Here is a 25,598-nt window from a genome sequence, read left to right on the forward strand (position 1 = left end):
GTCCTGGCTGTGGTCGCCAATGGAAATGGAGTTAGTTGAATTCCGACTCATGCATATTTCACTTCTATCGCACCGTATAGCCAACCATGTACAAGAGACCTGGCACGATGTTTCAGGGTGACAAGGTACATGTTGGAAGCAGTACGAGACCATCTGTGGTAGTAAAATTGTTCTCCCTAGTTATACACAGCCTGTATTTGGCCAAATGTCCAATAACAAGGATCCACCTGACAATCATCTTTTGCTAGACTTCCTGGATAAACGAATTCCTAGTGCAATCAGTTTCAAATGGCAAGTTTTGCACATGACAACCACCCCTTGTACATGAAACAAGCAACACTGAATGCAAGCGAGGAGCCAAGGGTAATGGTTTCATGCACTCGTGACTGGCAGTAGGGATACAGTCCTGCAAGTGATGTCACCATCGGCCATCCAAGGCATTGTTTGCTCAACTGGCTTACCACCGTGCACTTAAAATACGGGCAACAGACATGACTGGTAGGCACACTTTGCGTGCACATACCATAGGCACTTATAACGGATGGAGCACGGCTAGATCTAAGTGTGGTGTCCGTAAAGCCTTGCCAAGGAAGGTAAAGGGATGATCAACCAAAATATATTTATTCTGGAGGAATCCGATAAGCTTTAAATCTCATTTTCACAGATGTCCGGTCATGAATGAAGCCCCTGCCCAAGCCGTCAGCATTTCCCAGTCCAGCGATGAGCCGCAGAACGATATTATGAAGAGCAGTGGTGGGATGACACGGGACAGCTGTTTGTTTCACCAAAAAAGTGAAGCCTTTAATGATACTTGCGTTGACATTTAGAGCCACATTCCTACGTTAAAAAAATTCCACCATTGCAACTCGGAACCAAGAAACACCACAAAGCAACATTTTCACGAGGTTCAATGAGTGAGAGCTAAGGCGATACAAAGAAAAAAAAGTCTTAAATATATTTTATACAAAAAGATTTTCAATTGTGTGTGTGTGTACACTTTATACATGTTTACATAAAAAGTTACGAAGGTAACGTGTGTACATATTCAAATATCAACATAAAAAAATATCTGAGTGTTAAAAAGGGTATTTGTACAGTTGTATTTGCAAACTATTCACCCCCAACTCGGACACTTCCAGGCGAGCTTGCCAAACGGCAGGCGATGTACCGTTCGAATACAATCCCAAGAACGCTATGGCATTGTGGCAACCGCAATGTTTGCCAGTGACAAAGACAAAAGCGCTGTTGGCAACGGCTGCACGCAGCTGTGAAAGCTGGTGCCACTCGGTCGCGCTCGTCCCATTGGGAACTGACATGACAGCGACGCTGAACTTTTACATCAGCTTTTCGAAATACTAAAATGTTGGGCTAGTCGATACAATCGATCCACTGCAACTGTCCCATCAGGACCCTGCAAGCCAACGTGTACGGCAACCACTTGGGCCATGTTGCCCAGCGGTACTTGAGGTCACGAGTCAACGAGTCCCGATTCTGTCAGCGATTGGACGGGTGATGAAAATGCCGAGCTTCTCATTGAGCAGTGTCATCTGCTTGCGATATTGCAGATGTTCTTGCTTCGCAAAAATGTAATCAGCTCCGTTGCGAGTCCTTGGCGTGCGCCGTTCGTGCAACACCTTGCCCAGTAATGCAACAGGTTTCAGCCAGAGGTAGAAAAATCGTGTGAGTTTTGGCAAATTTGCACTCAAATTGCATTTGAAGTAAAAAAAAAGCAATTAAACGAGTCGACTTGATTGTTAAGGCCTGGCCGTGCACTTTGCCAAATCTCCTTGGCATTTGGCCACTCCAAAAACCCTACAATGACAACGAATTACAAAATCCATGGTAAACACCTCATGAGAAAGAAAATGACCTCCCGACGACAGCGCGTGGTGCCACTCGACAACTTAAGTGGTGAGAAAAACTCGATAAGACAAACGACGTAGCAATAATTATGAGCAACACGATGTATTTTAAGTTCAACACAGGGTCCAACTTCCAGTCAGAGCCTGGCTTTGAATTAATTTCAATATCCCCCATTGCCCACACCACTCTTCCTGCCCCATCCCTTCCTTGGGTTGTTACCACCTCACAGGTACGAAAAAACGTACATCATGGGAAGAATATCTCAACATCAGAAGTGGAGAAATACATGTGGTCGCATGATTGGTGTATTATACGACTTAAACTGGGACATCTTACATATTTCTCGGGACAACCACCTCAAAATGAAGATGATCCTGGGATAACCAGGACAGGTGGCACTATACCACCCTCCTGTCATCCACATACAATGCTTTAATTCACATTTCCCAGGTGTGGTTTGGAGAGGATTGAAAGCAACAGAAAACCACCTCCAGCAAACACCAGAAACTACAGGTTGCAGAGCCGGGGGGGGGGGGAGGAAGAGCCAAGTGGCGCAAGTGATAATCTGTTCGGTCCTAAAATGTTTGACTGCATCTACCACTTGAAGGTGGGTGTTAAAGGCTGCAAGAGCAGACGTACGACCGCAGCTGTCGAGCGGCATGGCAGCACAGATCCTTTGCGGCCGCAAGCAGCAAGAGCAGTGGTGTGGAGTCGCCGCTCGCCACCTCTAAAGTTGCCGACGGCGAGTCCCGTTGCCAGCTCAAGTGTAGGAGCCGAAAAAAATAGGAGTCGTTTTTTGCGCAGCAGCAGACTGGAAAAGAGGAGACATTCGCACTTCGACCGTGCGTCGCTGGCGGTGCCTTCGTGCTTCTCCGCAGACAAGCAAACTGCATCGCGAGCTGAACAGTGTGGAAAAACTAAATGCTTTACGGCAGTGTTCTTCATTGCAAGGCCTGCATATCACTAGCGGCCCCCGACAAAAAACACCCCTTTGCAGACGGTGTGGTGACCCTCACATTGGTGTCTTATTGGCAAAAGTGGCCCTCTGAAAATGTGAAGAACACTGCTTTACAGTGACAGACGAACAAGTCCACATGGCCGAGTAACGCACATTCTCCATTTATTTTTCTCAGATCATGGCCGTTCTTGAAGGAAGCCAGCCATTTCTTAGCACGTGCAAGGGGCTGCATCTAAGGGTAGAAAACATCTGCAGCAAACTGCAGCCACTGTTTTCCAAATGACAGATGCAAGAGGAGGTTGAAGAGGTGGATGAGGAGGAAGAATAGCAGGAAAAGGAAGTTGATAATGTGGAGGGGTGTATGGACTTGTTGATTCTGCACAGTAACAAACTGTTTCGTTGTTCTAACATTTAATATACAGTTTAAATATACGGATTCAATATACAGTGTATCATTTGTGTTATGGATGTATGGATCTTGCCGTTTTAGCAACTGCAAGTGTGTGTTCACTGTTGAGGTTTCTTGAAGCCACACTTGTGTGCGTGTCTGTCCGTGTGCGCCTGATAAAACGGTGACGTTAAATGGTGACATTAAGACGAGTTATTTTTAGTTTTATCTTCGTACGGAACCACTTGTTCTTCCCAAACGAAAAAAAAACAAAACTCAACATGAGCGATGGCAGAGAAGGGATGGTGGCGGGTGAGGAGAGCGGTCAAGTGCCCCTTCCCCCGCCTCCTTTCCCCGCAACTGTGCCCCACCATGCACCCCTCTCCCCCCACCACCCTCACTCGCTGGAACGGTAGGTCAGGTAGCGGTGCATCTTCCCCGGCAGGGTGTCCGCCATCGCGTCCACCTGCTGGGTGCTGCTGACACGGCGCAGGGACATGCGGCACAAGTGCTGCAGGGGGCCCACGTCGCGAGGGGCCGCCCACACCCCCACCCCCCCGTCTTGCAGTCTGTTGGAGCACACACACGACACGGGTAATCCCATTTAGAGCTTCACAGACGAGGCAGGACACACCGCTAGGATTGATCATGGGAGGACAACCAGAACCAATGAGGAGATTCACTTGGCTGGATCCACCTTCACAACGGGCAAAACTCGCAAAGCGCACACTCAATTATACAAGATCAACATTGAAGATATTCTAGTTCAGGCCATACAAATATAATTAATAAATGAAAAATATTCAGAATATTTTATGAGTAATTAAGTAACACCTGCTTTTGGTTGTGCTCAGAAGCAGCACTTTAATACTAATTTAAAGGGCACCTCTTGAAATCGTGTCCACATTGCAGATGTGTCAACTACTGGCAGCTCCACAAAATTATTTGTGGTACTCGCATTATTTCAGTCGATTCACTTCATGGTGGAATTCCTCTCGCATATGGCTGGATGAGTAGAAGCTTACAAGTCCATGTCCAGATTAATGCAACGGCTTCGAGTGAAGTGCGGTGGATAGTGGAATATAACTGCCGTCACCATGAGTGGGATGTATGTTGAACTTCTTTCGTAGCCAACTGTGCTAATCGGAGGTGCGGAATGATGCCGTGGAAGCGGACAACTGGAATTTCCATTCAGTGTCACCGGTTCAAATTTTATCTCCCAGCGGTGGCAAGTGAAACAATGGGGCAAGTTTCTCAAATCCCCCTCTCCACCACCACCACTGTCCACACCAGCACTGCAAATGGGTAAATGGCAGTCATTCGATTGGAAGGTGGTGGGACAAGGTTTTGGTTCTACCCACATCTTCAAAGACGTCTGGGTTAGCGTGGAAGAATAGACCACATTCTCTAGAGCTCCCTCTCGTGAGGCCCCTCCGCCAACAGCGACGCGAGCAAGACGTTGCGGGGCATGACTATGAAGTTCTATGAATAGACTGCCCAGGAGAGGTCTCAGTCCAGGGTAGAATGTAATTTACGAGCCTATCAGTTGAGGGAACCGACCGTACAGGAGGTGGAGATTTGGCAAGGCTTCCCCAGGTGAATAATGATAATCGAGTTACATTTGTAAGTCACACAATTCTTAAAGCATAAGGCTATCACGAAGGTGCTGCTGTGTTTCAGACAGTCTGCAGTAGTTTCATGCGAGGGGCCAGCATTGCTGTGTGGAATCCCATTTGATTAATTTGCGGGTCATTTTTTAATTTTGGCAATTTGGACCATGACGGTGACAAGAACTATGGCCTCTTTTCGGAAGATGTCGGGGGATTTTTAATGTCCACTGCGAAGTAAATGGAGACATTTTACAGTCGTTAATAACCAGGGTGGGCCCTGCCATGGTTCAAGCCACGAACCTCCGCAAGGAAGCGGCAAAACGTGCCAAGCGCCGGGCTATATCGCCGCGCTGGAGGGGGAGGGAGAATGACGCATGCTCACCCTGCAAGCAGCACGTGGCCGTTGGGAGAGAAGGCGCAGCACTGGCCATTGGGAACGTTGGCCACCGCCACAGGAGTGCTGTCATCCCCGACGCGCCAGAACCGCAGCAGCCTGTGCAGAAAGGAGAAACATAGAAAAATATATAAAAATATAAGGAAAAAAATACATGAAATGTGCTTGGATCCTCTTCACGCTTTACAGACGAGCGGTAACGGTGGCGCTTACACCGGGCATTGTAAACAGCAGCAAGCCCCATAGTCCACGATGGGGCTAGGAAAGTGGCTCTGCTGGGAAGGGTGCAGACAACCTTTGATCCGTCAGTGTAAATTGTCCCATTTGCAAATAGTTCCTTGCGCTCTGGTTTGTGCACAGGTTTTGGGAAACCCTTTGATCAATGTAGTTGCTTGCCACAAGCACAAGTCTCTAATAGCCACACAACTATACTAACGTTTTGTTCATCTTTATGGGAGTTATCATGCTTGCTTGTCTGACACAACCTAAAGCCTTAACACTTTCAACCCAAGTTGGAAGGCATTAACAGCAAGCCCATCATCGCAAGCACCACAACCACCGCAGCAGAAACATCATCATTATCGTCTGTCCTCCACCTCATTATCCAAATCCAAATGATCACAAGGACCTGTAATTTAGAGACGTTTTTGCTTCAATAGTAGAACATAAAACATAACACAATTCACCATCTGCGTGGGGTTACATTGGTTGAGACAGCTGTGCACTGCACAATGTCGCTGCATCAATATGCCCAGCTCGTATTTCGTAAAGCATCTAAGTATAGCCCGGCACGATGCTCAGCCTAGAAACACGTTGGGGACTGCACATTATTTTGAAGCAATGACTCATTATTACCATTGTATTTATTGTCACCTACCCACATTCAGGGTAGTGCAGTGTCAACACTTGTGCCTCAGCAATAAGGGCCATAGTTTGATTCCCAACTCAAGCAGTCTGTGTGGATTACGTTCTCCCCTTGTTCTGTATGGGGGGGTTCTCTGGTTTCCTAAGAGCTAAAAAAACCACCAACTGGTATTGGCCAAACATCCCAAAGCTAAAATATGTTCCTGCAAATTATGCAATTGGGATTACACGCAGCAACATTGTCCCCTACCGTGAAAACTTAGGAGCCTCCTGAAGACACCGAGGATTTCTCTGGTAAACGAGCATGGTAAAAATAATAAACAATAACCAGAGCACCAACTTAAGTGGTCAAAACCAGTGATAATAAATTATTAGCATTGTTTATAAACTGTTCAGCCACATTCAAGTGGTTGGTCTATGGTCCTATGGAGACTGGAATAAATGCATGTCGGCCAGTTGCTTGGGGCCCTCAGAGGTGGAAGTGTCACCGCACTGTTCGAGCAGGAGAGACAGACTGACCTTTTGACTTGATGTTGTTGTTCTGCTTGTTATCTCTCAACGATAACACAGCCATAACTGTTCTTTAGAGTAGCAAAAATGGGTCAGTGGCCGCAGCAACGCTATCCGACTGTTTACTGCATCTTAGTTTGCAGACATTGTTAATGACGTCGATGGAAATACGTGAAGTGCTCATCATTACGCTTGTTAAATGGCGCCCTTCACGGTGGGGCGTCTCAGAGCGATTTTACATCAATCACATTGGCAGCTGTCCCTAGGGGCAACAAAATGACAGCGCCTAGCCCAGGGGGTCGGCAACCAAAATAACAAGGGACTTCACTTTTTTTTCTGTAAAAAACCCACAATGCTTCATGAGCTGCAAAGGCATGTGCATAAGGTCACGAAGCAGTCCCTTTTTAAAGAGCCACACGCGGTTCCGGAGTCGCAGGTCGCCGACCCCGACCAAGCCTACACAAGTGCTTTCATCATCGACGACATAGAGTCTCAATTGACTCCTTTGTGGGGTAACTTTAAAATTTGGCAAATTTAGACCCCAACGCCAGAACACATTGGGCTCACTCTTGCCAATGGCATCAGGGGTTCTTCAACATCCACTGTCAAGCAGACGGCGTGTATCATCATGGTTATTACACCCACAGTAATAATCAGGACAGCCTGCCAGATTCGAACCGCAAACCTCTACAAACAAGCGACAAAAGCGCTATCCGCTGGTTAATGCCACTGCCGGCTTTTTGTATCCATAATCTAAATGTACCTACAGGGCAAAACCAATAGAATTCCTCCACACGATTCCATTCATGGGACTTTTGGCTTAGAAAACAGACCATGTGTTCCACCGCGGTGTCAGGAAGAACGCACTGTGCGTGGTTCACCCATGCACACTTCGTAGAACCGCCACTTCTAGTCCTCAACCCCCAGACTTCTGGTGCCGCCACAACTCACGGCGCAACCAGAGAACTCAGCGGAGCTTCCCGGCGTCGTGCGGTCTGAAAGCCGCCGCTCGGACGCCACGAGGAGGCGGCTTCAGCAGAGTTGGCGCCCAAAACTGATCAGTCAGCACAGCGCGCCTTGCCGTGGCTAATCCTGGACTGGATGCTTTCTCTCCCGATGCTACCTACCCCTCACATACGTCCAAGGATAGATGCGTTTTGAAACCCGATCAGTGTGTGGTTTGGAGGGGGGGTCTGGAAACGTGGCCACTGCTCAGAACGAATGGCTCAAGTTGCAAAGAATTATTACAAAAAGTCAGCACGGGACTTTCCAACCCACGTGTCCTTGTCACGGCACGCTCTGCCGGCATGGAACAGAGACTCGTGGACACGAACGAGGGCCAGACACATTTAGCTTGAAGCCGCTGTCCACATTTTATATCTGTGGTAAAACACCTGCAATCAAATAATCGATTGAAAGGCTCTGAATTTAACGATAAAAACAATATATGAGATTGCATTTGCAAGATAATATTTCAATGGCATTTACGTTGCCCTTATTAGCACAATCAACAATTTTGGAGATAAAACCATAACCTTGTATGTGTTGAAAACAATTATTCATAACGGCACTGGTACATATTTTTGTTAACAAAGTAGATAACGCACACAATGCATACACAAAGTGCCAAGTAGCAATTAGAATAAATAAACTAAAGCATCAAAACATTACAAGCAGAGAGCCCGCGTGAAACGAGCCATCATTCATCGAGCATTGCTGCAACAAAGTCGCTTGGTGAGACTGGGACTGAACTGTGAGTACAGCGAGTTGGGGTTATTCTCTACTGAGAACAACCAACATTTCACACATGTTACATCACAACCTTATTATTACTACGATGCTTGTTTACCCAAGAAGCCTCACTAACCGCCAAGACCCTGCCAAGTTCACATTCGAGAGAAATATTTCTGTGTATAATTCCAATTGCATAATATGCAGATACTCTTACAGCATTGGGTTGTTTGACCTATATCATTTTGACATGCATTTTTTTGTTAAGAAAACAAATGGGGAGAACCTGGAGGAAAACCATGCATAATACAGGGAGAGGACATCCTGGCAGCAGACCCCATCCCCCAATGTAACTTGTTCATTGTCATGGCATCATTGTTCACTGCTGTGGTAAATGTTAAGACAGACCACAGGGGGTAGTGCAGTGTTAATTTCTCCCCCCCCCCCCATCGCTTAGAGCCCAGAATCATGACCTCTCTCGCAGACAAAACGGCACCATCCACCCACTACCCTTGCCGTCCCTGCACCATTACCCACGTGAGTGCAGTGTCATGGCTTAAGAATGTCCCATGGCAGAGCCGACCCAACCTCACTTTGGCTCAAGGCAGCAGCAGCAACTTGGGAATTGCAAGGGTTCTCACAAATACACACTGGCTCATTCCAGCATGTGCCTCAAGTCCGCCACACACGCTGCAAGGCGCACACATACGCAGGCACGCGTACACTGGAATGTCCACTAGCATAGAGATAGTAAATGTGATAAACTGGTAATTGTACCACAACGGTTTCAATGATACAAATACATCAATATCCTCTAAACGTATTAAAATAAACATTCTGGTTTATCAGACGATTGGCCTTTTAGACTCGTAAGAACAGAGCTTTTGTCCAAGCAAGCAGCCTCTGGAACCGGTTTTGACCTTCTGGATCTCATCCGGAGCGCCAGACTTGCTAAACAATCACTGCTGGTTTAGCAAACATTTCTGGTAAGAGCACTCCTTCCCTCCAAACAAAGGGGGGGGCCTAGTAATTTTAAAACACACAATGGGTAAGCTCCTCATTATCCAGAATAATGTGGAGTATTCAGGGTAAAAAAGTATCGACTCACAAATCAAATCAAGAGCCATAATCATGAAAATGTATGACTTGGGAAAGGGTGGGGGAGGGTCAAATGATTGCGTTCCCTGTGGCGAGCCGTTCAGTTCCAACAGTCTTCCAGTCAACAAAGCTTCACTGCAACACCAAACTGGAAGGGAGCTGCAGAGTTTATTCACCTCCCCCAAAATGCGCATCAACCGGGCTCCAAGTGGCACTGCGCAACATCCTGAAACGGCGGTTAAGACTGCCGATTGTGCTTTGCTATCGCGCACGCTCGCTACGACCAAGCCGTTCAAAACGTGAAGTTTCAGCTGCAACCGCCTGGTAATTTACAGGGGAATTTCCATCCGGTTGTAAACTAAGCTCTAAAAAAACTCTGCAATGACACCGCTCGCGGCGCAATAGTGCTACGTAGATCCAAATTTGGTGATAACGATCAACGTAAACATTGCACAACAACAAACTATACGATTACTCCTCTTACATATCTGTGATTATAATCAAGTCATGTGGCAGTGTGGCAGCAAATTACTCATTAGGACGATACATTTCAAAAGGACACCGACATGACTCATCCCTCATGCATCTAATAATACAGAACCACTCTGTGGAATGTCAACAACAGTGCTGGCGCAACGGGCTCTGCCAGAGGAATGTACAAAATCCACTTCCTTTTAAAGACCACCAACAATGGAGATGACCACTCAGTGCACGTGGACATACTTTCACTTGGACAAACATAACTGCAACATCGTAAACATTCATTTTGGACAACTGTCCATCTCTACGCAAACAAATAAAACGGTCCAGCAGCTTATGAGCTGTGCAGACCAATGTATTACAACAGCATTTGTTTAGCAATTCAAACTAAGGATGTTTAGACTTTGTTTAACTTGGAATTTAAACAAAATACTGCTCTTAAACATCGGTATTAAATGTCCACAGGCTGTGGCCTGAAATTTTTTTATTTGTGTCTATATATTTAAATGTAACTAGTAAGGCAGCTCTCCCTTGACACAATGGCAAAACATCTCCATGGGCGCTTGCCTCTTAAATTAATAATCATTTACCGAACAGGCATTTGCTACCCCACCCCCACAACCTCAAGCCAATTCAAGAACTCTCCAGAAGCCAAGGGCAAAGGAACGCGAGGTGCATACCACATGTCTCCTGTTAGTCACTCCCACACGCCACCAGAACCAGCTGGTTCACAGTACTACACAAGCCAGCAATTTGGTGAGGGAGCTTAACAATTTATGGTTGTTTCAAAACGGGCTGAGTAAACAGTACAGGTAGTCCTCTACTTACGATGGAGATGCGTTACGACGACCCCATTATAAGTCAAAAATATCGTAAGTCAAGATGGCCTAGCCTACCCAGGAGTCTTAAAGAATGGTGATAATTTAGCAAAACAGAGCAATTTACAGTACCATACTGTATAAAATATCTACTGTATGTATTTCTTAATTACAATACTGTATTGCATAATAAAATGTAAAATAAAAAACAAGGTAAATTCTTAGCCTACCTATATGAACTGCAATTTAATTGAAAGTATTTTCAGGAAACAATCCTATCTGCTATAAAAACTTTTAACATGCATTGAACGTATCGTATCGTGGTAACCATAAAATGAAATCGCTAATGCTACGCATCGTAACGTATCATATTGTACTGTATTCACCAAGATTCGTACGGTGCTGCGTTTGCCTGCCGCGCGAAATTTAAAATATTTTACAATTTTGTCGTATCACTATCGCCATCGTAAGAATGAAATATCGTAAGTCGGACCATCGTAACTCAGGGACTATCTGTAGTTGATAATTTTTTAGAGCCTATCCTGGGTTCTCAAGTGTAGCGAGTGTGATGATCTCAACCACATCACCAACAACTGCACAAAATAACCATTGTTCAATGAACTCGTACATTGTCAATTCAGCTCGGGCCACTTATTCGGGCTACCAAATAGTAAGGTATCAGAGGACTGCCACGCGACAAACCACTCTTTACACCTTGGCTCGTGCCAATTTGCAATGGTGGGCAGCTACGGTAACGAGACTTTCTGCTGCGCGAGTTCCAGGTGGACTCCCTTCGCCTCACGATACAAGACTCTGACAGCGACACAGCGCAGCAAAAAATGGGGGTGATAACAAGCGAGAAGGGACAGGGTGCTCGAAATAAGAAATATTAAAAGCAAATTAAATATGCCTGGTGAAATGTCAAGAGATTGGGCTCGTGTTAGCATTAGTGTTAGGAGCATGGGCCAGTGCTTGGAGGTGGATTGGCTAATTTGATTAGGACTTGGGGTATAATTATGTAACTATTGTTATCGATTCTCATAGTTCACAATACATCATCGAATCACCTAAGATAAGGTTTTTTTTCATTCTAATATTTTACGCGTAAAGAGATTACGAGGATTTGGCAGTCGACAGAGGTGCAGGGAACAAGTGCTCGAATAGAATCACAGCCCCAAATCACAGCAATTCATATCATCACCGTGTATGGGGGATCATCGTTACACCCCTAGTAGGGCTAGGGTCCGGTAAGCCAAGTACCCTCTCTGTCCCTCAACAGTTAATCCCCTCCCTCCCTATCACCATTTATGGCCTTTTCAGGTTTTTGTTCACCGTTTAAGTCTGCTGTTTACAGTGCTAGTAGGAGCAGTGGTGAGGGGGAAGGGAGGTTGGGAAAGGGCGGAGGGAGCACGAGGGTGGAGGTGGGGGAGGGAGGGGCGGTACTGACCCGTCGTCGTCGAGGGAGGCGACGTGCAGACCGTCCCGCGAGAACGTCACGGCACGCACCCAGTGGTAGTTGGCGCCGCCAGCGAAGATCGGTGATGGCGCAGGGAACAAGTGCCTGCCAGATAGAACGGGGAGGGGGGAGGGGAGGAGAGGGGTCGGAGGAGAGGGTAAGGAAGTCAAGATGAGTGGACTGCAGCAAAGGTGGCAGGGCAGGGGAGTATGCGATCCAGCACTCCCGAATACCTCTGGCTACGGTACAACCAGAAATTAATGTGCGTATTCAAAACGACTGAATGTAAATAAAGCGCTATTACCAATTACACAAACGTTCTCCAGAGTAACAGACTACATGATAGTTAAATGACGTCATTAATTCCGCAGTTTGTTCGATCCATAAATGTTTTATTGTGCCACTAACACCATATGCGGTTTATACCGCTACGAATAGTAACACAACAATACTTAGAAGACTGGTGGCAAGCCGATGTTGTGTGACGTGCGGCTGAAGATTTATTCAGAAACCTTTATTTGTAATACAAGTACAGCATAGCACAACACAAGATGATAAAAATGTAAAAATATAATTACAAAGTTAAGGGAAAAACTTGCATCATGAAATTTGTTATCGCGCCAACTCCAGGGGGTACATACAAATAGCTTTGAGAACACCCTCTGGCACCGTGGCTCAGTTATTAATATTCACGGGACGAAATCTGAGACCGTCTTGACGGCGCGACTTTCGTGGCCACGAGCTCATTTCTTCAGGGTCACACGCTCGTTGGCCACAGTACGAAGCGGGCAGCTGAAGCACTGCGGAGGACCTTGTGACACCACCGTGCGACTTCATCATTAGCGCTGGACCTCACCATCGTCAGCTTCTAACATGTGCATTTCTTCATAATCCAATTATTAGTCAATTCGCCCATGACCGACAACTAATCTTGACTGGAATCCTTAAACCTGCACTTTTATATGTCAATGCAATTACTTGTCAGTTCACCCGTGACTAACACTCGTTCCTAAATATTTTCAAATGAGCTAATAAATTAGTGGCAATGGAAAATTTCAACCTGACCATTCTACATGACCATCACCCAATCATAAATGAGGAGTTAAGCCATGACTACCCTCCAAGTATAAGAATCACCAAACCACTAACAAAAATAAATTGCCAGTTTACCATCGACCAAGTCGAAACCATGATTCTAAACATGGTGTAAACCCTAGTCCTACCAATTTACCCTTTAAAATGAACATCTCATCATCCTATTCTCCATTTATCCTGCACCAATGGAGGGCTGCCAACAAAGATGAGAACAGTCCATTGCTCATTTGAGCACGAAGACTTTTAATCCAACACTTAGCTCAACTCTAACCCCGATACTAACCTCAAACCTTTCCCAAATCCCCACACTAACCAACTCAAATGCTAGCCTCCGCCCTTAACACTTTTAAACCCATCACTAACATCTTACACTAATCCCAACACTATCCTAAACTCATATACTAATCCCAGTGCCCTAACCTTTCAAATACAGATATTCCTTCATCATCAAATCCCTGGCCAGCTAATCCATGAATAGGATTCCTCCTAACCCCATGTCTCCTACAAGCATTGTATTCCAGCATCGGCAGGACCCCCCCCCCACCCTTGGGCCGGACGGACGTGCGAGGGAAGCCAGGGTAGCGCACGTCTCACCCGAAACTGGCGACGGCGGTGCCCGTGTACGGGTCCCACAGGATGCAGCGCGTGTCGTGAGAGGCGGTGGCGAGCAGCGCCCCGTCGGGAGAGAACTCGCACGCCACCACGTCGTTGAGGTGACCCTCGAGCCGTCGCAACAGCGTGAAGTGCTCCATCTCCCACAGCAGCGCCTGCGGCAACAACGTACACACACTCGCACTCAGCAACACCATCGCAACAACGCAGACACGTCACCGTGTTCTCCCTTCCCACCCCCGCACACACCCACCCCACCAGCCCACACGCCCGACCGCCCACTCGGCCCTTGTCTCTTAGCTCGCCGCATATGTACGCGAACTGGCACTCCTCAAAGCCTTGGGCTAAGCTACGACCCTATGTGCGTATGTGTGTATGTATGTGTATTATGAGGGATAGCACAAAGTTAAAATGTTCTCAGTCCATCTAGTTACGTACGATAAACTTTGAGCGCATGCTCTCTGCCATTTTGGCTTCTTGTCATGGAAGCAAATTGAAAATGAAATTTCTTCTTTGTTTCAATGCGACTGCTACACAACTTATGAGTTTTCTTTATTAAAAAGCAGGCGTTTGTTAGATGGGGTTATGTACACGTTCCAGAAAGCATACTTTCAAAGCAACATTATACCAATTAACCATTAGAAAATTCACGGTTAGTACATGCAAACATGATATTATTTAAATTTGAATCACGCAGATTTTTAGGCAAAAACACCATTCAAAGCAAAATTTTGACTACTGCTGACTAGAACATGGGGTGGAAATTCCCATTGGTTTATTAGTTGTTTGCTTAAAATAAACTTGTACCTGTTTTAAATGCCAAGTATGCCCCATTACATGGCCAAAAAGACATGTAAGATTATCACTGGGTAACCTGATTGTACACGTGTTACCTTGTATATGTCCTCTCGTGTAACAGACAACTTACTATTACACCTTTTTTATACGTATTGCTTTAACAGATATACATAAAATATTTATGTGAATCTTGGCCAGGGCAGAACAAAGTTTGCATTTATTGCATAACTTCTAATCCATCGGCTGGCCGCATTTTACTGATGAGTCTCAATTAAGTTAAAGCCCATCCAGAGCAGACTTGTTTCATCAACAAATGTTAATGCAACCCTTTAATCTTCGAAAAGATGCAGCGCACGACAGAGTAAAAGTTATTACTTTCCAGCGATTTATAGCCCTGTAATATTTTCAAGTATTCGTATTACAGTAACTCAATGGAGAGCCCAAACCTTTTAATTTGAATATATCTTACGAGAAAAGTTTTTAAAAATTTTGGTTGCCACTCATTTTACAATAAGGATATTATATAGTTATACAACATACAAGTGGATGAAAAAAAACTGTAACATGTCACACGTTTTTACGCCAAAGGAACTTCCTTTGGGCGAGAAAGTGCTGTCACAGCCAAGGCATCAACGGCCTAGAGCTGCAAGAGAAAAAGAAGAACACAAGGCGCAAAAGGCACTCATAGACATTTCCTGCCAAAACGGCCACGCTTCTGCCAGGCTCCACGCACGCACCTGCCCGCGAGTGCGTGCGTCACGGGGGAGTGCGCCCGGCTACATTTTATTTATCCTGCTCGAAGCCCCGTGATGTTTGATTTTTCCCACATCCACGCACTGCGTCAAAAGTCTAGTTCCTTGGCCAACAAATGTCTCGCGCCGATTTCGGTTTCTATTTTGATTTCGGTGACGTCGGTTACATCTAGTCTTCGGAAACGTGTGCAGCTCGAATGAATATTTCCATCGTTTGGATTTAATGTAATACAAGATATTTGGGGCTCTGTATAAAACAGCTGCTCTGGCAGAAGCATGGCCAACATCAAGCGACGGCGTCACAATTTCGGAACGGCCGTTGTGACAAGCTCCTTCATTTAGGGCTGGTGTGTCGCATAAGAATATCATCTTGACACCAATAAACCAAGTTAGAGCAATTATCAACTTTTATTTGCATCATACAGTTACAAGTGTCTGTAAAGTGCACAGTAGCAATTGCTGGCAAATGACCGATTCATTTCATAGTGCACACACTTTTTTTTCTACATACATTGATCACTACCAAACACTCCCAGCCCTAAAGTTCAACGAGGTTGGCAAGCTTTAATGGTAAGTTCCAAGCAGCGAAAAAAAATCAAAGCCTTATTTGTTTGGTCCCGAAACACTAATTTTCCACAATTATTTAACCAAAAAAACAAAGCAGTTGTCAAAACATTTTAGAAATCACGCAAACGGTACATCTGTTAGGTGAACAAATCCAGCGGTACCACATGACACAGTGCGAGGCCATCGAATTACGAGAGCACCTAAAAGGCCATACTTAATATTCATTATCATCAGGCTTGATTACACAGGAGAGCCTCACTAAGGCTCAACTTTTTCAGGTGGGACCTGCAAAGTTATCAGTAGGGGGGTGAGGTTGCTGCCATGTGAAATCTCAATGAGTATTTTGCAAATAGATGTTCAGCGTGGGGGTATTTTGGCCAATACCAGTTAACAATGTATATTTTATTTTAGCAATGGAAAGAACTGGAGAACCCAGACAAAACCCATACAGAACAGGGGGGGGAACCATACAAACTCCACACAGACAGGTACAGAGTCAAAATTGAACCCAGGTGCTTCGTGCTGTGAGGCACAAGAGTTACCACCGCACCACCCTGTTGCCCTATAAAGCATTCACCGTTTGGTTTCTAGGTTATTTTGTTTACCAGATCACATGGTCACGCACTGTGACAGAACGATTTGTTAACAAAGTCACGAGTTAGTGTGGCATGAATGGGAGTAATAACACGCGCCCTGCACTGGGGCCTTCTTGTCACGACGAGAAATCCCTCGTCTTCAACAACAACTGCGGAGCAACCGTATGAACTACTGCCCAATAGTAACAATTTAACAATAAAAACCCAAAAAAAAGTACCACTTTGCTTTCACTTGAGAACATACATTATATTGTTTAATTGTATAATTTGCATAACTCATCGGTCAACAGCTGGTCTAAATTTGGCGACTTTACTTATTAATTTTCTACATGCGAGCAAATCATGCTTGGGGGATATCGTCTGAATTTTATTTGTGGCACTTACAACGGGTTTCTATACGAGATGGCATTTAACGCAGCTGTAGTTTATGCATCTGCATTTGCAGGAACATGGCGTGAAATTCATCTCACTGCACTCCAAGGCATTAATTGCTACTGGAACGTCAGCACAAATTAAAAGTTCGTCCATTGAACTAAAAGTTTAATTTTCTTAAGTAATGACTTCATAAGGCAAAGCGGTATACAGATTTATAGCTTTAAGTAAAGATTTAGGAATTTATAACTTTAGGTTTTTTTAAATGCAAGTGTGAGCTGATGTTGTCAAACAAAATGTGATATATGGAGTTAATAATTTGTAAAAAAAAACACTGCTGAAGATGTATATCATAACTTGAATATTGGCATGGCATAATCTCCAATAAGCCCACTCATTCTTTATAACCAAAACACACCGTATTTTGCCAATACCCACACAACCTGTAATTCATTTACCAACAGGGCAACACTTTGTGACAGGGAATGGTAATCTTAACTCTGTTTTTATACTATGACTTTTCACCCAATTTTTTTTGTTCACTTTCATTTTTCTGTCTGATGACAACTCGGCTCACAAAATCATAAACTCTTGAATATTCCCATGACTTTGTTCCATAAAAAAAACACAAACAACTCCGCTCTGTGCATATTCCACAGTGAGGCCCTTGTAAATGCCACCCTTGTCAATTCTGAGTTCGCCAACAAATGGGCAACTCAACTCCAAACACAGCCTCTGCACTGTTAGAAACCACTCTGGGCCACCGACTTGCGTTCACAAGCGACCACTTCATACGACGGCCGTCTCACCACGAGAGTACACACTGAAGGGGGGGGGGGGGGCCTTCACTGCACACAAACCGAGCGACAAATAAATTGCCCCACGGGCGGGCATACACTGCTAGCAACAGGCTCTCGGTGAGGAGAACCCACATGTTGGGGGAAACCAAAGGTTAAACCGCGAGTGACCGACCATAACAGTGGTTCTTGGGTTGGGATGGGGGAGGGGGATGGTTGGGTGAGTGGGGGTGGTTGAGGGAGGAAGGAGGAGCAGTGGGGGGTAGGGAGGGGTAATCGGGGGGCACTCACAGATTTCCCCGCTCCAACAGAGCACAGCATGGAGGCGTCCGGGGAGAAGGCGCTGGCGTTTACCCATTTGTGGTGGCCTTTGAGCACCTTCACCATGTTACCTGCAGCAGCAGCACGCACCGCACACACACGCTCATGCATCAGTAAAGTACAAAAAGGATCCTCAACCCCCTTTTCCACTGACATATGTACTGAACCTTTGCAGCCCCCCTCAAGGTACAGGTGATATTCCACTGGCTATTTTCCCCATGCAGCGACAAACCATGACACGATGGCCTCAAGATATCTGAATCTGGCTCGAACCAAGCATGGGTGGGGCTAATGACTCATTCATTGTGTCCGACATTAGTCGGTACAATTCAAACAGTGTCAGTAGTCATCTGGAAGCGTCTTGAAGCATTCATTTCACGCGACGTCAGCAGCGTGGCTCTGCTTCTAAAGTGGAAAATAAAAATGGTGCATTCTGAGGAGGTGCGCCGGGCTGGCTTGGCTGAACAGTGGACAAACGGTATTGGTGTGACCTCAATGAAACTGGTGTTCACAGCTAAAGCAGCTCAACTCAACGAGTCAGTAAGTGGTGCTCATCTGTCGGTGGCCTTAAAGCAGTAGTGGAAATTCTGTGTTCATATGACAGAGACCAGTCTCACTCATTGTGGACTTCCCACCATGTGGGACTTCATCTTATCGACCTCACAAAGACAATGGGCCTCAGTTGGTGTTTGAACTCAGGACTTTTAAGCTGAATTGGGATCTTTACCACAGTGCTTTCCTAAATTGCCACAGTCAAAGTGCTGCGTCGCGTCGGTGAACCATGATAGACGATTCCAATTAATCACTGCAATAGGAGAAACTGCAATCGTGTTCAGAGGTTTTTTTGGGTTAGATCGTGTACATATATAAGTGTCGCTAAACCCGCCAGGTGGACTTCGACAAATCTGGCTGTCGCATGATGAAGCTAGTTATAATTACTGGCGAAACGTCGTACTCAAATTGTAAATGTTGTGGCTTGGCTCTCCAACACACCGGTGTGCTGTATTAGTTACGAATTGGCAACTTCTGTTTACGTAACAACCCTTACTAGTTGGCTGTGGGGTGGTGGCAGGTTTAATGACACATGTATATATTTATGCGATCCAACCCAAAAAAACCTCTATTATGGATATGGGTCGCAAAAGCATATGTGTTAAAATGTTCACACATTCTCTCACCACAACTAGCTAGGGACCTTCACACTGTATGGTCCACGTGTCATTCGTCCAATATTCAAAATCCATCAATTTCATCCCTCCAAGCAAGACCTGGCAAAACCTAATTTATACAATATGTTTGTCTTTGTGCAGTAATTAGCGATTGGGCACTTGGTTCAATCCCAATTTGGCGGCCGCTCGGATTGAGACGGCGAATCTCACTGGTGCCAATTCTCACCGATGCAGGCAATACGAGCCCCTTGCCACGTATTCCAATCACTGAAAACGGATGCCAACACCACCCCAGAGCCACCATCGATCACGCCAATGCACAATCAGCACGGTCAATGACCACGAAGGTCATTCAAGACAATGGCGGGAGAGCAATGAGGCTTTCACGTGAAGCACCCTTTTGTACACAGCACTATTTGCAGCACGATAACCGCATCGTCAGGTGATAAGACAAATATTAGCCAGCCAGGAGATTGTAGCCCTATGACTAGAGGGCAGGTCAACAGCTTTGTTTTGGGTTGGTTTTTTTCATCACTTGGAAAATCTATTTTTGTAAAGTGGTTGTTGCTTTGGTTAATTGGGAGTTGTTGTTCATAAGCGACGCTCGCCCATTCTCACCGTCATCCTTGAGGTCCCAGACACGCAGGGTTTTGTCGCGCGACGCGGACACGAGCATCAGGCTGCCATCGGGCGCAAAGGTGAGGTCCTGCACAATGGCCGTGTGGTCCATGAGGTACAGCAGGAACTTGCCTGCACACGCAGACACAAAAATCACAAACAATCCCACCTTCAGCGACCTATATTCTATTGCCAAGGTGAGAGCGAGCACCAAATATGGGTGTGATGAGCAAATTATTCCAGCAGCATTTTGCACCCAATTTTCTAAAGAAAAAAACCTCGGGGACCTCCGTGTGTTAGGTTCAAACATCGATTGCCACGAGTGCACCATCAGGACTTCCCAGTTTGGGTTTAACAGCACTTATCCGTATGTCCAGGCGATATGAAGCAATCATCCCAGGACAAATGAATGAAAACGAATGCACACGTCTCATTTTTGACAGGCAATTAATCTAGGTACATGACAACAAGTAAAAATCTTTGGTTAAATTATATGGATATATACGTGGCAACCCAACAAAATAGGGTTGAGGATGTTCTGTAGAGGTGGCTACCACGTGGCAAGTTCCGCACAAGGTAGCCATTTCAAAAAAATAAAAAATAAATCAAGTGGTTTCCTGCTCAAGCTAACAAGGGATGGTGTTAATTTCCATTCGAGTCTTGACCGAGTGTTGTAAACCCCACATTCCAAAAGCGGGGACAAGTTGTTAAAAAGTCTCTTGCAGAAATGGTCATTTGGATGCAGTGCATATATTATCTGGGGAAAAAATCAGACTCAATTGTTTACAAAAAAGTTCCACATCCTCATCAGTTAATTTTATGTGCACACCTTTACCCAGAGCAACTGTCACTTGTCTTGTCAACAGCTTTGTCAACAAAACAAGCCTTGGGACCATTACCACATTCTCCTGATAAGACGATACAGAACCCACTCAAACGTGTGCCCATTTTCAACAGTTTTACCAATATGGTCACACACACCCCTAGCAGTTGATAAGATGCAGCCCCTAATTTTGCTTAAAAATATAGTGGAAGGTGGGGGTGGGAATTGCATCTTATAATCTGAAGAATGCAGTTAAAGCTGAACACTTTAAAAAATGTGCTCAACAATTCATTTTTGAGTAACAGATAATTTTTTTTTAAATGCACACATGTATTGTATAAATAAGCAATAGCAGGTTTTACACACTACACCCATCACCAAATGTGTCATTGGCCTTTCTTGTTTTCTTTCCCTTATCACAACCTGGAGTGACCTTGCAGAATTCTGCGATTATCTGACTGTTCACGGATGTTTTGCAGACAGGCAGAATACAGCTGTGGGCAGTGGGGCGTTGGCCAAACGTCAGCAGCTGTGGCTCTAAGAGCCAATCTCTTACAGCAGGAAGGGAGGAGGGTGGGGGGAGCGTCCACGTAGATCCACCTATCGGCTGGTGCCATCCGTTGACGCCTCCTTTTTTGCAGTGGTCGCCCTACGGCCAAATCTGTAGCGCCAGGCCCCTGCCCTCCCCCACCCTCCGGGGCTTCACACTGCCCACGCAAGAGCCCCGGCCAACTTAATCTCATAAACTGCACCATCAATCAATAGTCAACTGGCAGTCATACAACAAAAATACGCCTATAATAGCATGCTCACAACTTACGTTTCTGTGCAGCAGCTGCTTACAACCATATTGCGAGTCAATGCTTGCATGTAAAACTGAATATAACAAACCTTAAAAGCACTTCGTGGCCAGAGAGTGAATACAAGAGTCTCTTTTCGCATATATTGTTAGGGCACCGAATTGCACGGTTAAACTAAAAATGTCCAAACACTGACCAGCGTGGTCAAGTATGGTGTATAACCCCCACGAGCAACACAGAATTTTGAAGCCCTCATCCAGCAGCAGACTGACAAAAGGGCTTACATAGACATGTACAGTAAAGGCATTTAATATGGTTTCATGGCTCCACTTTCTTGGCTCGTGGTCTACTTTTGGCCGCTTGGACCACAGATGTGTTTCAAATAAAACTCCAGCCTCTTTCCTAAGTCACGTATGCATAATACCCTACCCAGGGTTTAGCCACTCTTGTAAATCCTCATTCACCATGTTTATGTTGATTCAATGAGGATAACAATTAAATATATCTTTTTAAGGATTTTTTTCACTCGCTGCCAAACACTACTCAATCTTTGGGCCAACTTTCAGGAAAACCGTTGTGTGTGCAGTGGTTTGCAAGATGGGAGACGCATGTTTCACTCTCATTGGGGCTCATCAGCAAGCCATAGCCAGCTACAGAATGCCAACAACGGTCCAGAATATTAATACGGAGGAGACCACAGCCAAGCCTAATTTTTTTTCAAAACAAAAGGGAAATCAACTATATTCACTGGTTGGAGATTTGAGCATCTGGTTGAGAGATTCGGCAGTACATTAAAACATACGAGATTCGTGTTTTATCTTGCGTTATATCTGGAACTTATTATATGGCTGGGCCTTCTTCACCTCGAGCTACGTTCGTCGCGCAAATGTTACGACGAGTTTTTGTCAAGCTGTGAGGGAAAAAAGTTCGCCACGCATAGTCGTTTCTACATCCTGGAAAATTTTACGATTTTATTTTTATTTCTCCCTCGAGTCAACAAACGACTTTTTACAAAAACCTTAGTACAAGCTGACCCGTGTCAAGCTGGCCAGATCCGGCACAGAGTGACCCACTCCGCTTGAAAATCCATCCAACTTTTACAACAACAAAAACCCCAAAAACTCCTTTGCAGGGAGGGGAAAAAAATGATGCGGTCATCTATGCAGAACACCTTGAGTAAATGATCTCGCCGTTTAGAAATTCATATTTAAAACCAAAAGGGAAGCAACCAATGAGTCATGCTACTGCATACGTTTTCACAGTCGTGCCGTGTCACTCTCGGATGTGGTTTCTTTAAGAACTAATATGAAGCTCCATGCTTACGGGATGAAACGTCAGACATGCCAAACCACAAGCGGCACAACCCGAAAACAAATCAATGTGTCACTCGAGTTATATAACGCTACCTAACACTGCAACTCGTCTTATTTCAGAATGCTGCATGGCACCCCGAGATTCACATTTTACTGACTGTAGGGTGTACCACTCTGTACACGTCCAAAAAATAACAACGTAGACCAAGAAATCTCGTTGAGACTAGTGTGAAACAACAACACTCCAAACATCCGCCCTGTTACTGATTGACCACAAAAGTCCTGCCATGACCTTCAGCAGTGCTTTTAATTGGTCAATAAAGAATCAACCAAACAGGAAAATGTATTATGACCTTTTTCCCCTCGCCAATGAGTTACCTCAATCCATACATCTAAACGTAGCACACCGAGCCAAAAGAAAGTTAATGCACATAAACATCGATAAAACATCAGCCAATAGAAACACTGTATGTGGTTGGCAGAGGGGGACATGTGGCAAAAACACGTTAACCATAATTGCTTTGGCAGCCGCACAGAAGCCAATTGGAGTGCTGGCTGTTGACACTCTCGCAATCTCATTATAAAGTTGTGCAAGCGGCGTAGAGGCATTTGGTCATGGTAATCAGTCACCTGGCAGTTCCAATGCTTGGCAGAGAAAAGCCACTAGTGAGAATTATATTATTATATTATTTTATTATGTTTTATTTTTATTATTTTATTACTTCCCTTCTATGTGACTTTACCGAAAGAACCAAGAAGATTAATCCCTGCAGTCACGAAAGCTTTAAATCGAAATTGATCAAGTTTTGTTTGCTACCCTGTGCCTGCGACTTAAAACTGTCCATCACTTGCATGCGAAATGCTTGGTGTCAAAACGTTTCTCCCTGCTCAATTGAAAATTGGGCAGGGCAGAGCTGGGTCAGTGATAGATTTCTACATTCCTATGGAGGGATCCGTATCACCTACAGGACAAGCATCGTTGATTTCTCACAGCATAGTACTGATTATATTCAGCCAGGAAAGATAATGCACCGAGTTGATGTTCTGACCAAAACATTTATTCAGCCCCTTACAATTGCAAGTTGCTCTACCAGTGTCATCCAGCTGGAAATATAAACGACAATTACCGTGAATTTCTCACAGCATGGTACAAACTATTAATAATCCCTCACAATTTCAAGATTTCCCATTGCAAAATGTACTCTCGATTTGTAGGTTAAATTGTTCGGAAACATTTGGTTGCCCTTCATAGATCTACTTTGAAAAAAGATCATAGTCCAAAATATAAGCCAGCCATACATTTTATATATTGTGTTATAATGCAGAATGTGTTATTGTTTTATGCTCGTTTAAGCAGGTAAGCATTCGTGAGTACCAATACTCTTTCAGAAGGGTCCTATCAAGTTTCTAAGTGTATCCAAATACAGTCGTACATCAGTATACGACCGCTTTGGAATACGTCGAATTTGGTATACGTCGTGTTTTGACGAGGAAAAAAATGTCTTGGGATACGACGTCTTACTTGGGATACGATGCGCTTGCTAGAACTTGTATGGGTCGGGATGAGCCACTGCGTACTCGCGTATACCCCGTTCACGACTGAAACAAAGCGCCGCTCCTCAGTCTGCCTGTACAGTAGATCTCGTTCAGTGCCCAACCCTTGCTATAATTTATGTATGCATTTTAGTAATAAGTAGTGTCTAAATTATTTTATACAACCCCATTAATGTATAATATGCCATATAAAATATCATTTATTATACTCTGGAACGGATTACTTTCTTTCCCTTTATTTCTTATGGGAAAAATTCGTTTGGTACACATCATTTTCGGTATAAGTCCGACCTTTTGGAACAAATTAACGACGTATACTGAGGTACCACTGTAGAATCATTTTAAGGTAATCCTTCAGCACTCGAATGTTTGGCCAAAATCAGTTACATTGTCTTTTTTTCTAGATACGAGAGGAAAAATGGAGAACCCTGACGAAATCTATGCCCAAAAGAGGGAGAACAAACAAACCTATGCAGAAAGGCACCCAAGTCAGGAAAGGAAACCGAAGCCCCACGTGCTGTGTGGAAAATGTTCCCACTGCTTCACCCTGCCACCCATAATGAAGGTTACAAGATACTCCTCAGCGTGTGCTAAATTAAGAATTGTTCCTCTGCGCAGCAGCTGTGCAAAGGTTTTCGCACTGCGTTGTGAACCCGGTAACCAATGTTCATTGGAACATTAAAACATTACATTGGTTAAAAACCTCAGCTGTTACTCTGAAAGCTTATATTAGTGGTGGCGCAATCTGGTCAGATGGCTGTGGTGTGGAATGTATGTAAAGCACGCACTGCCAATCTAATAACAGACTAAAAATGTACCAGCATGTTACTGTTCCCTCCGCTGTGCAAAGTATTTTTTGTTGAACAGCACCACATACCACCCAACCCTTTTGTTGTGCATTAAATACGAACAGCCACAAGAGTGGCCTGGATAAACAACACAAAGCTGCTTTCAAAACAACCTTGACGCTTCTGAAGGACCTTGAAAAATGAGTGATCAATTTCAAGTACCATTGCAAAGAGCAACTCCTATAAACCAAACTAAAATAAATGTTTTGGTGGATGCAGTGGTTCGTGGATTTCACTGGTGAACCTGGAAATCCAAGTTCAATTGTTGACCAATGCTAATATCAGTGGTAAGCGATCTCTGAACAGATCCCTCACCGACAATCTTCATAAACCTGCACTGACCTGCGTGGTGAAGTACAGCTACAGTTGTAGAAAAACAGTAGAGTGCACACT

The 25,598-nt window shown here is 44.8% G+C and overlaps 1 protein-coding gene across 1 annotated transcript in view; it reads right to left on the reverse strand.

The window, feature by feature from the left end:
* Positions 1 to 775: 775 nt before the first annotated feature.
* LOC133348742 (WD repeat and SOCS box-containing protein 1-like) overlaps positions 776 to 25,598 on the reverse strand; it is a 30,349-nt gene continuing 5,526 nt past the window's right edge. Inside the window, exons 4-9 of the mRNA XM_061561681.1 lie at positions 19,868 to 19,999; positions 18,051 to 18,151; positions 13,860 to 14,032; positions 12,162 to 12,275; positions 5,202 to 5,312; positions 776 to 3,778 (exon numbers count right to left, since the gene is read on the reverse strand). Coding sequence (XP_061417665.1) covers positions 3,607 to 3,778; positions 5,202 to 5,312; positions 12,162 to 12,275; positions 13,860 to 14,032; positions 18,051 to 18,151; positions 19,868 to 19,999 — 803 coding nt within the window. The 3' untranslated portion in view covers positions 776 to 3,606. The remainder of the gene's footprint in view (positions 3,779 to 5,201; positions 5,313 to 12,161; positions 12,276 to 13,859; positions 14,033 to 18,050; positions 18,152 to 19,867; positions 20,000 to 25,598) is intronic.

Source organism: Lethenteron reissneri, chromosome 28 (assembly GCF_015708825.2).
Source record: "Lethenteron reissneri isolate LAM-NWPU_2019-01 chromosome 28, ASM1570882v1, whole genome shotgun sequence".
NCBI classification, from domain to species: Eukaryota; Metazoa; Chordata; class Hyperoartia; order Petromyzontiformes; family Petromyzontidae; genus Lethenteron; species Lethenteron reissneri.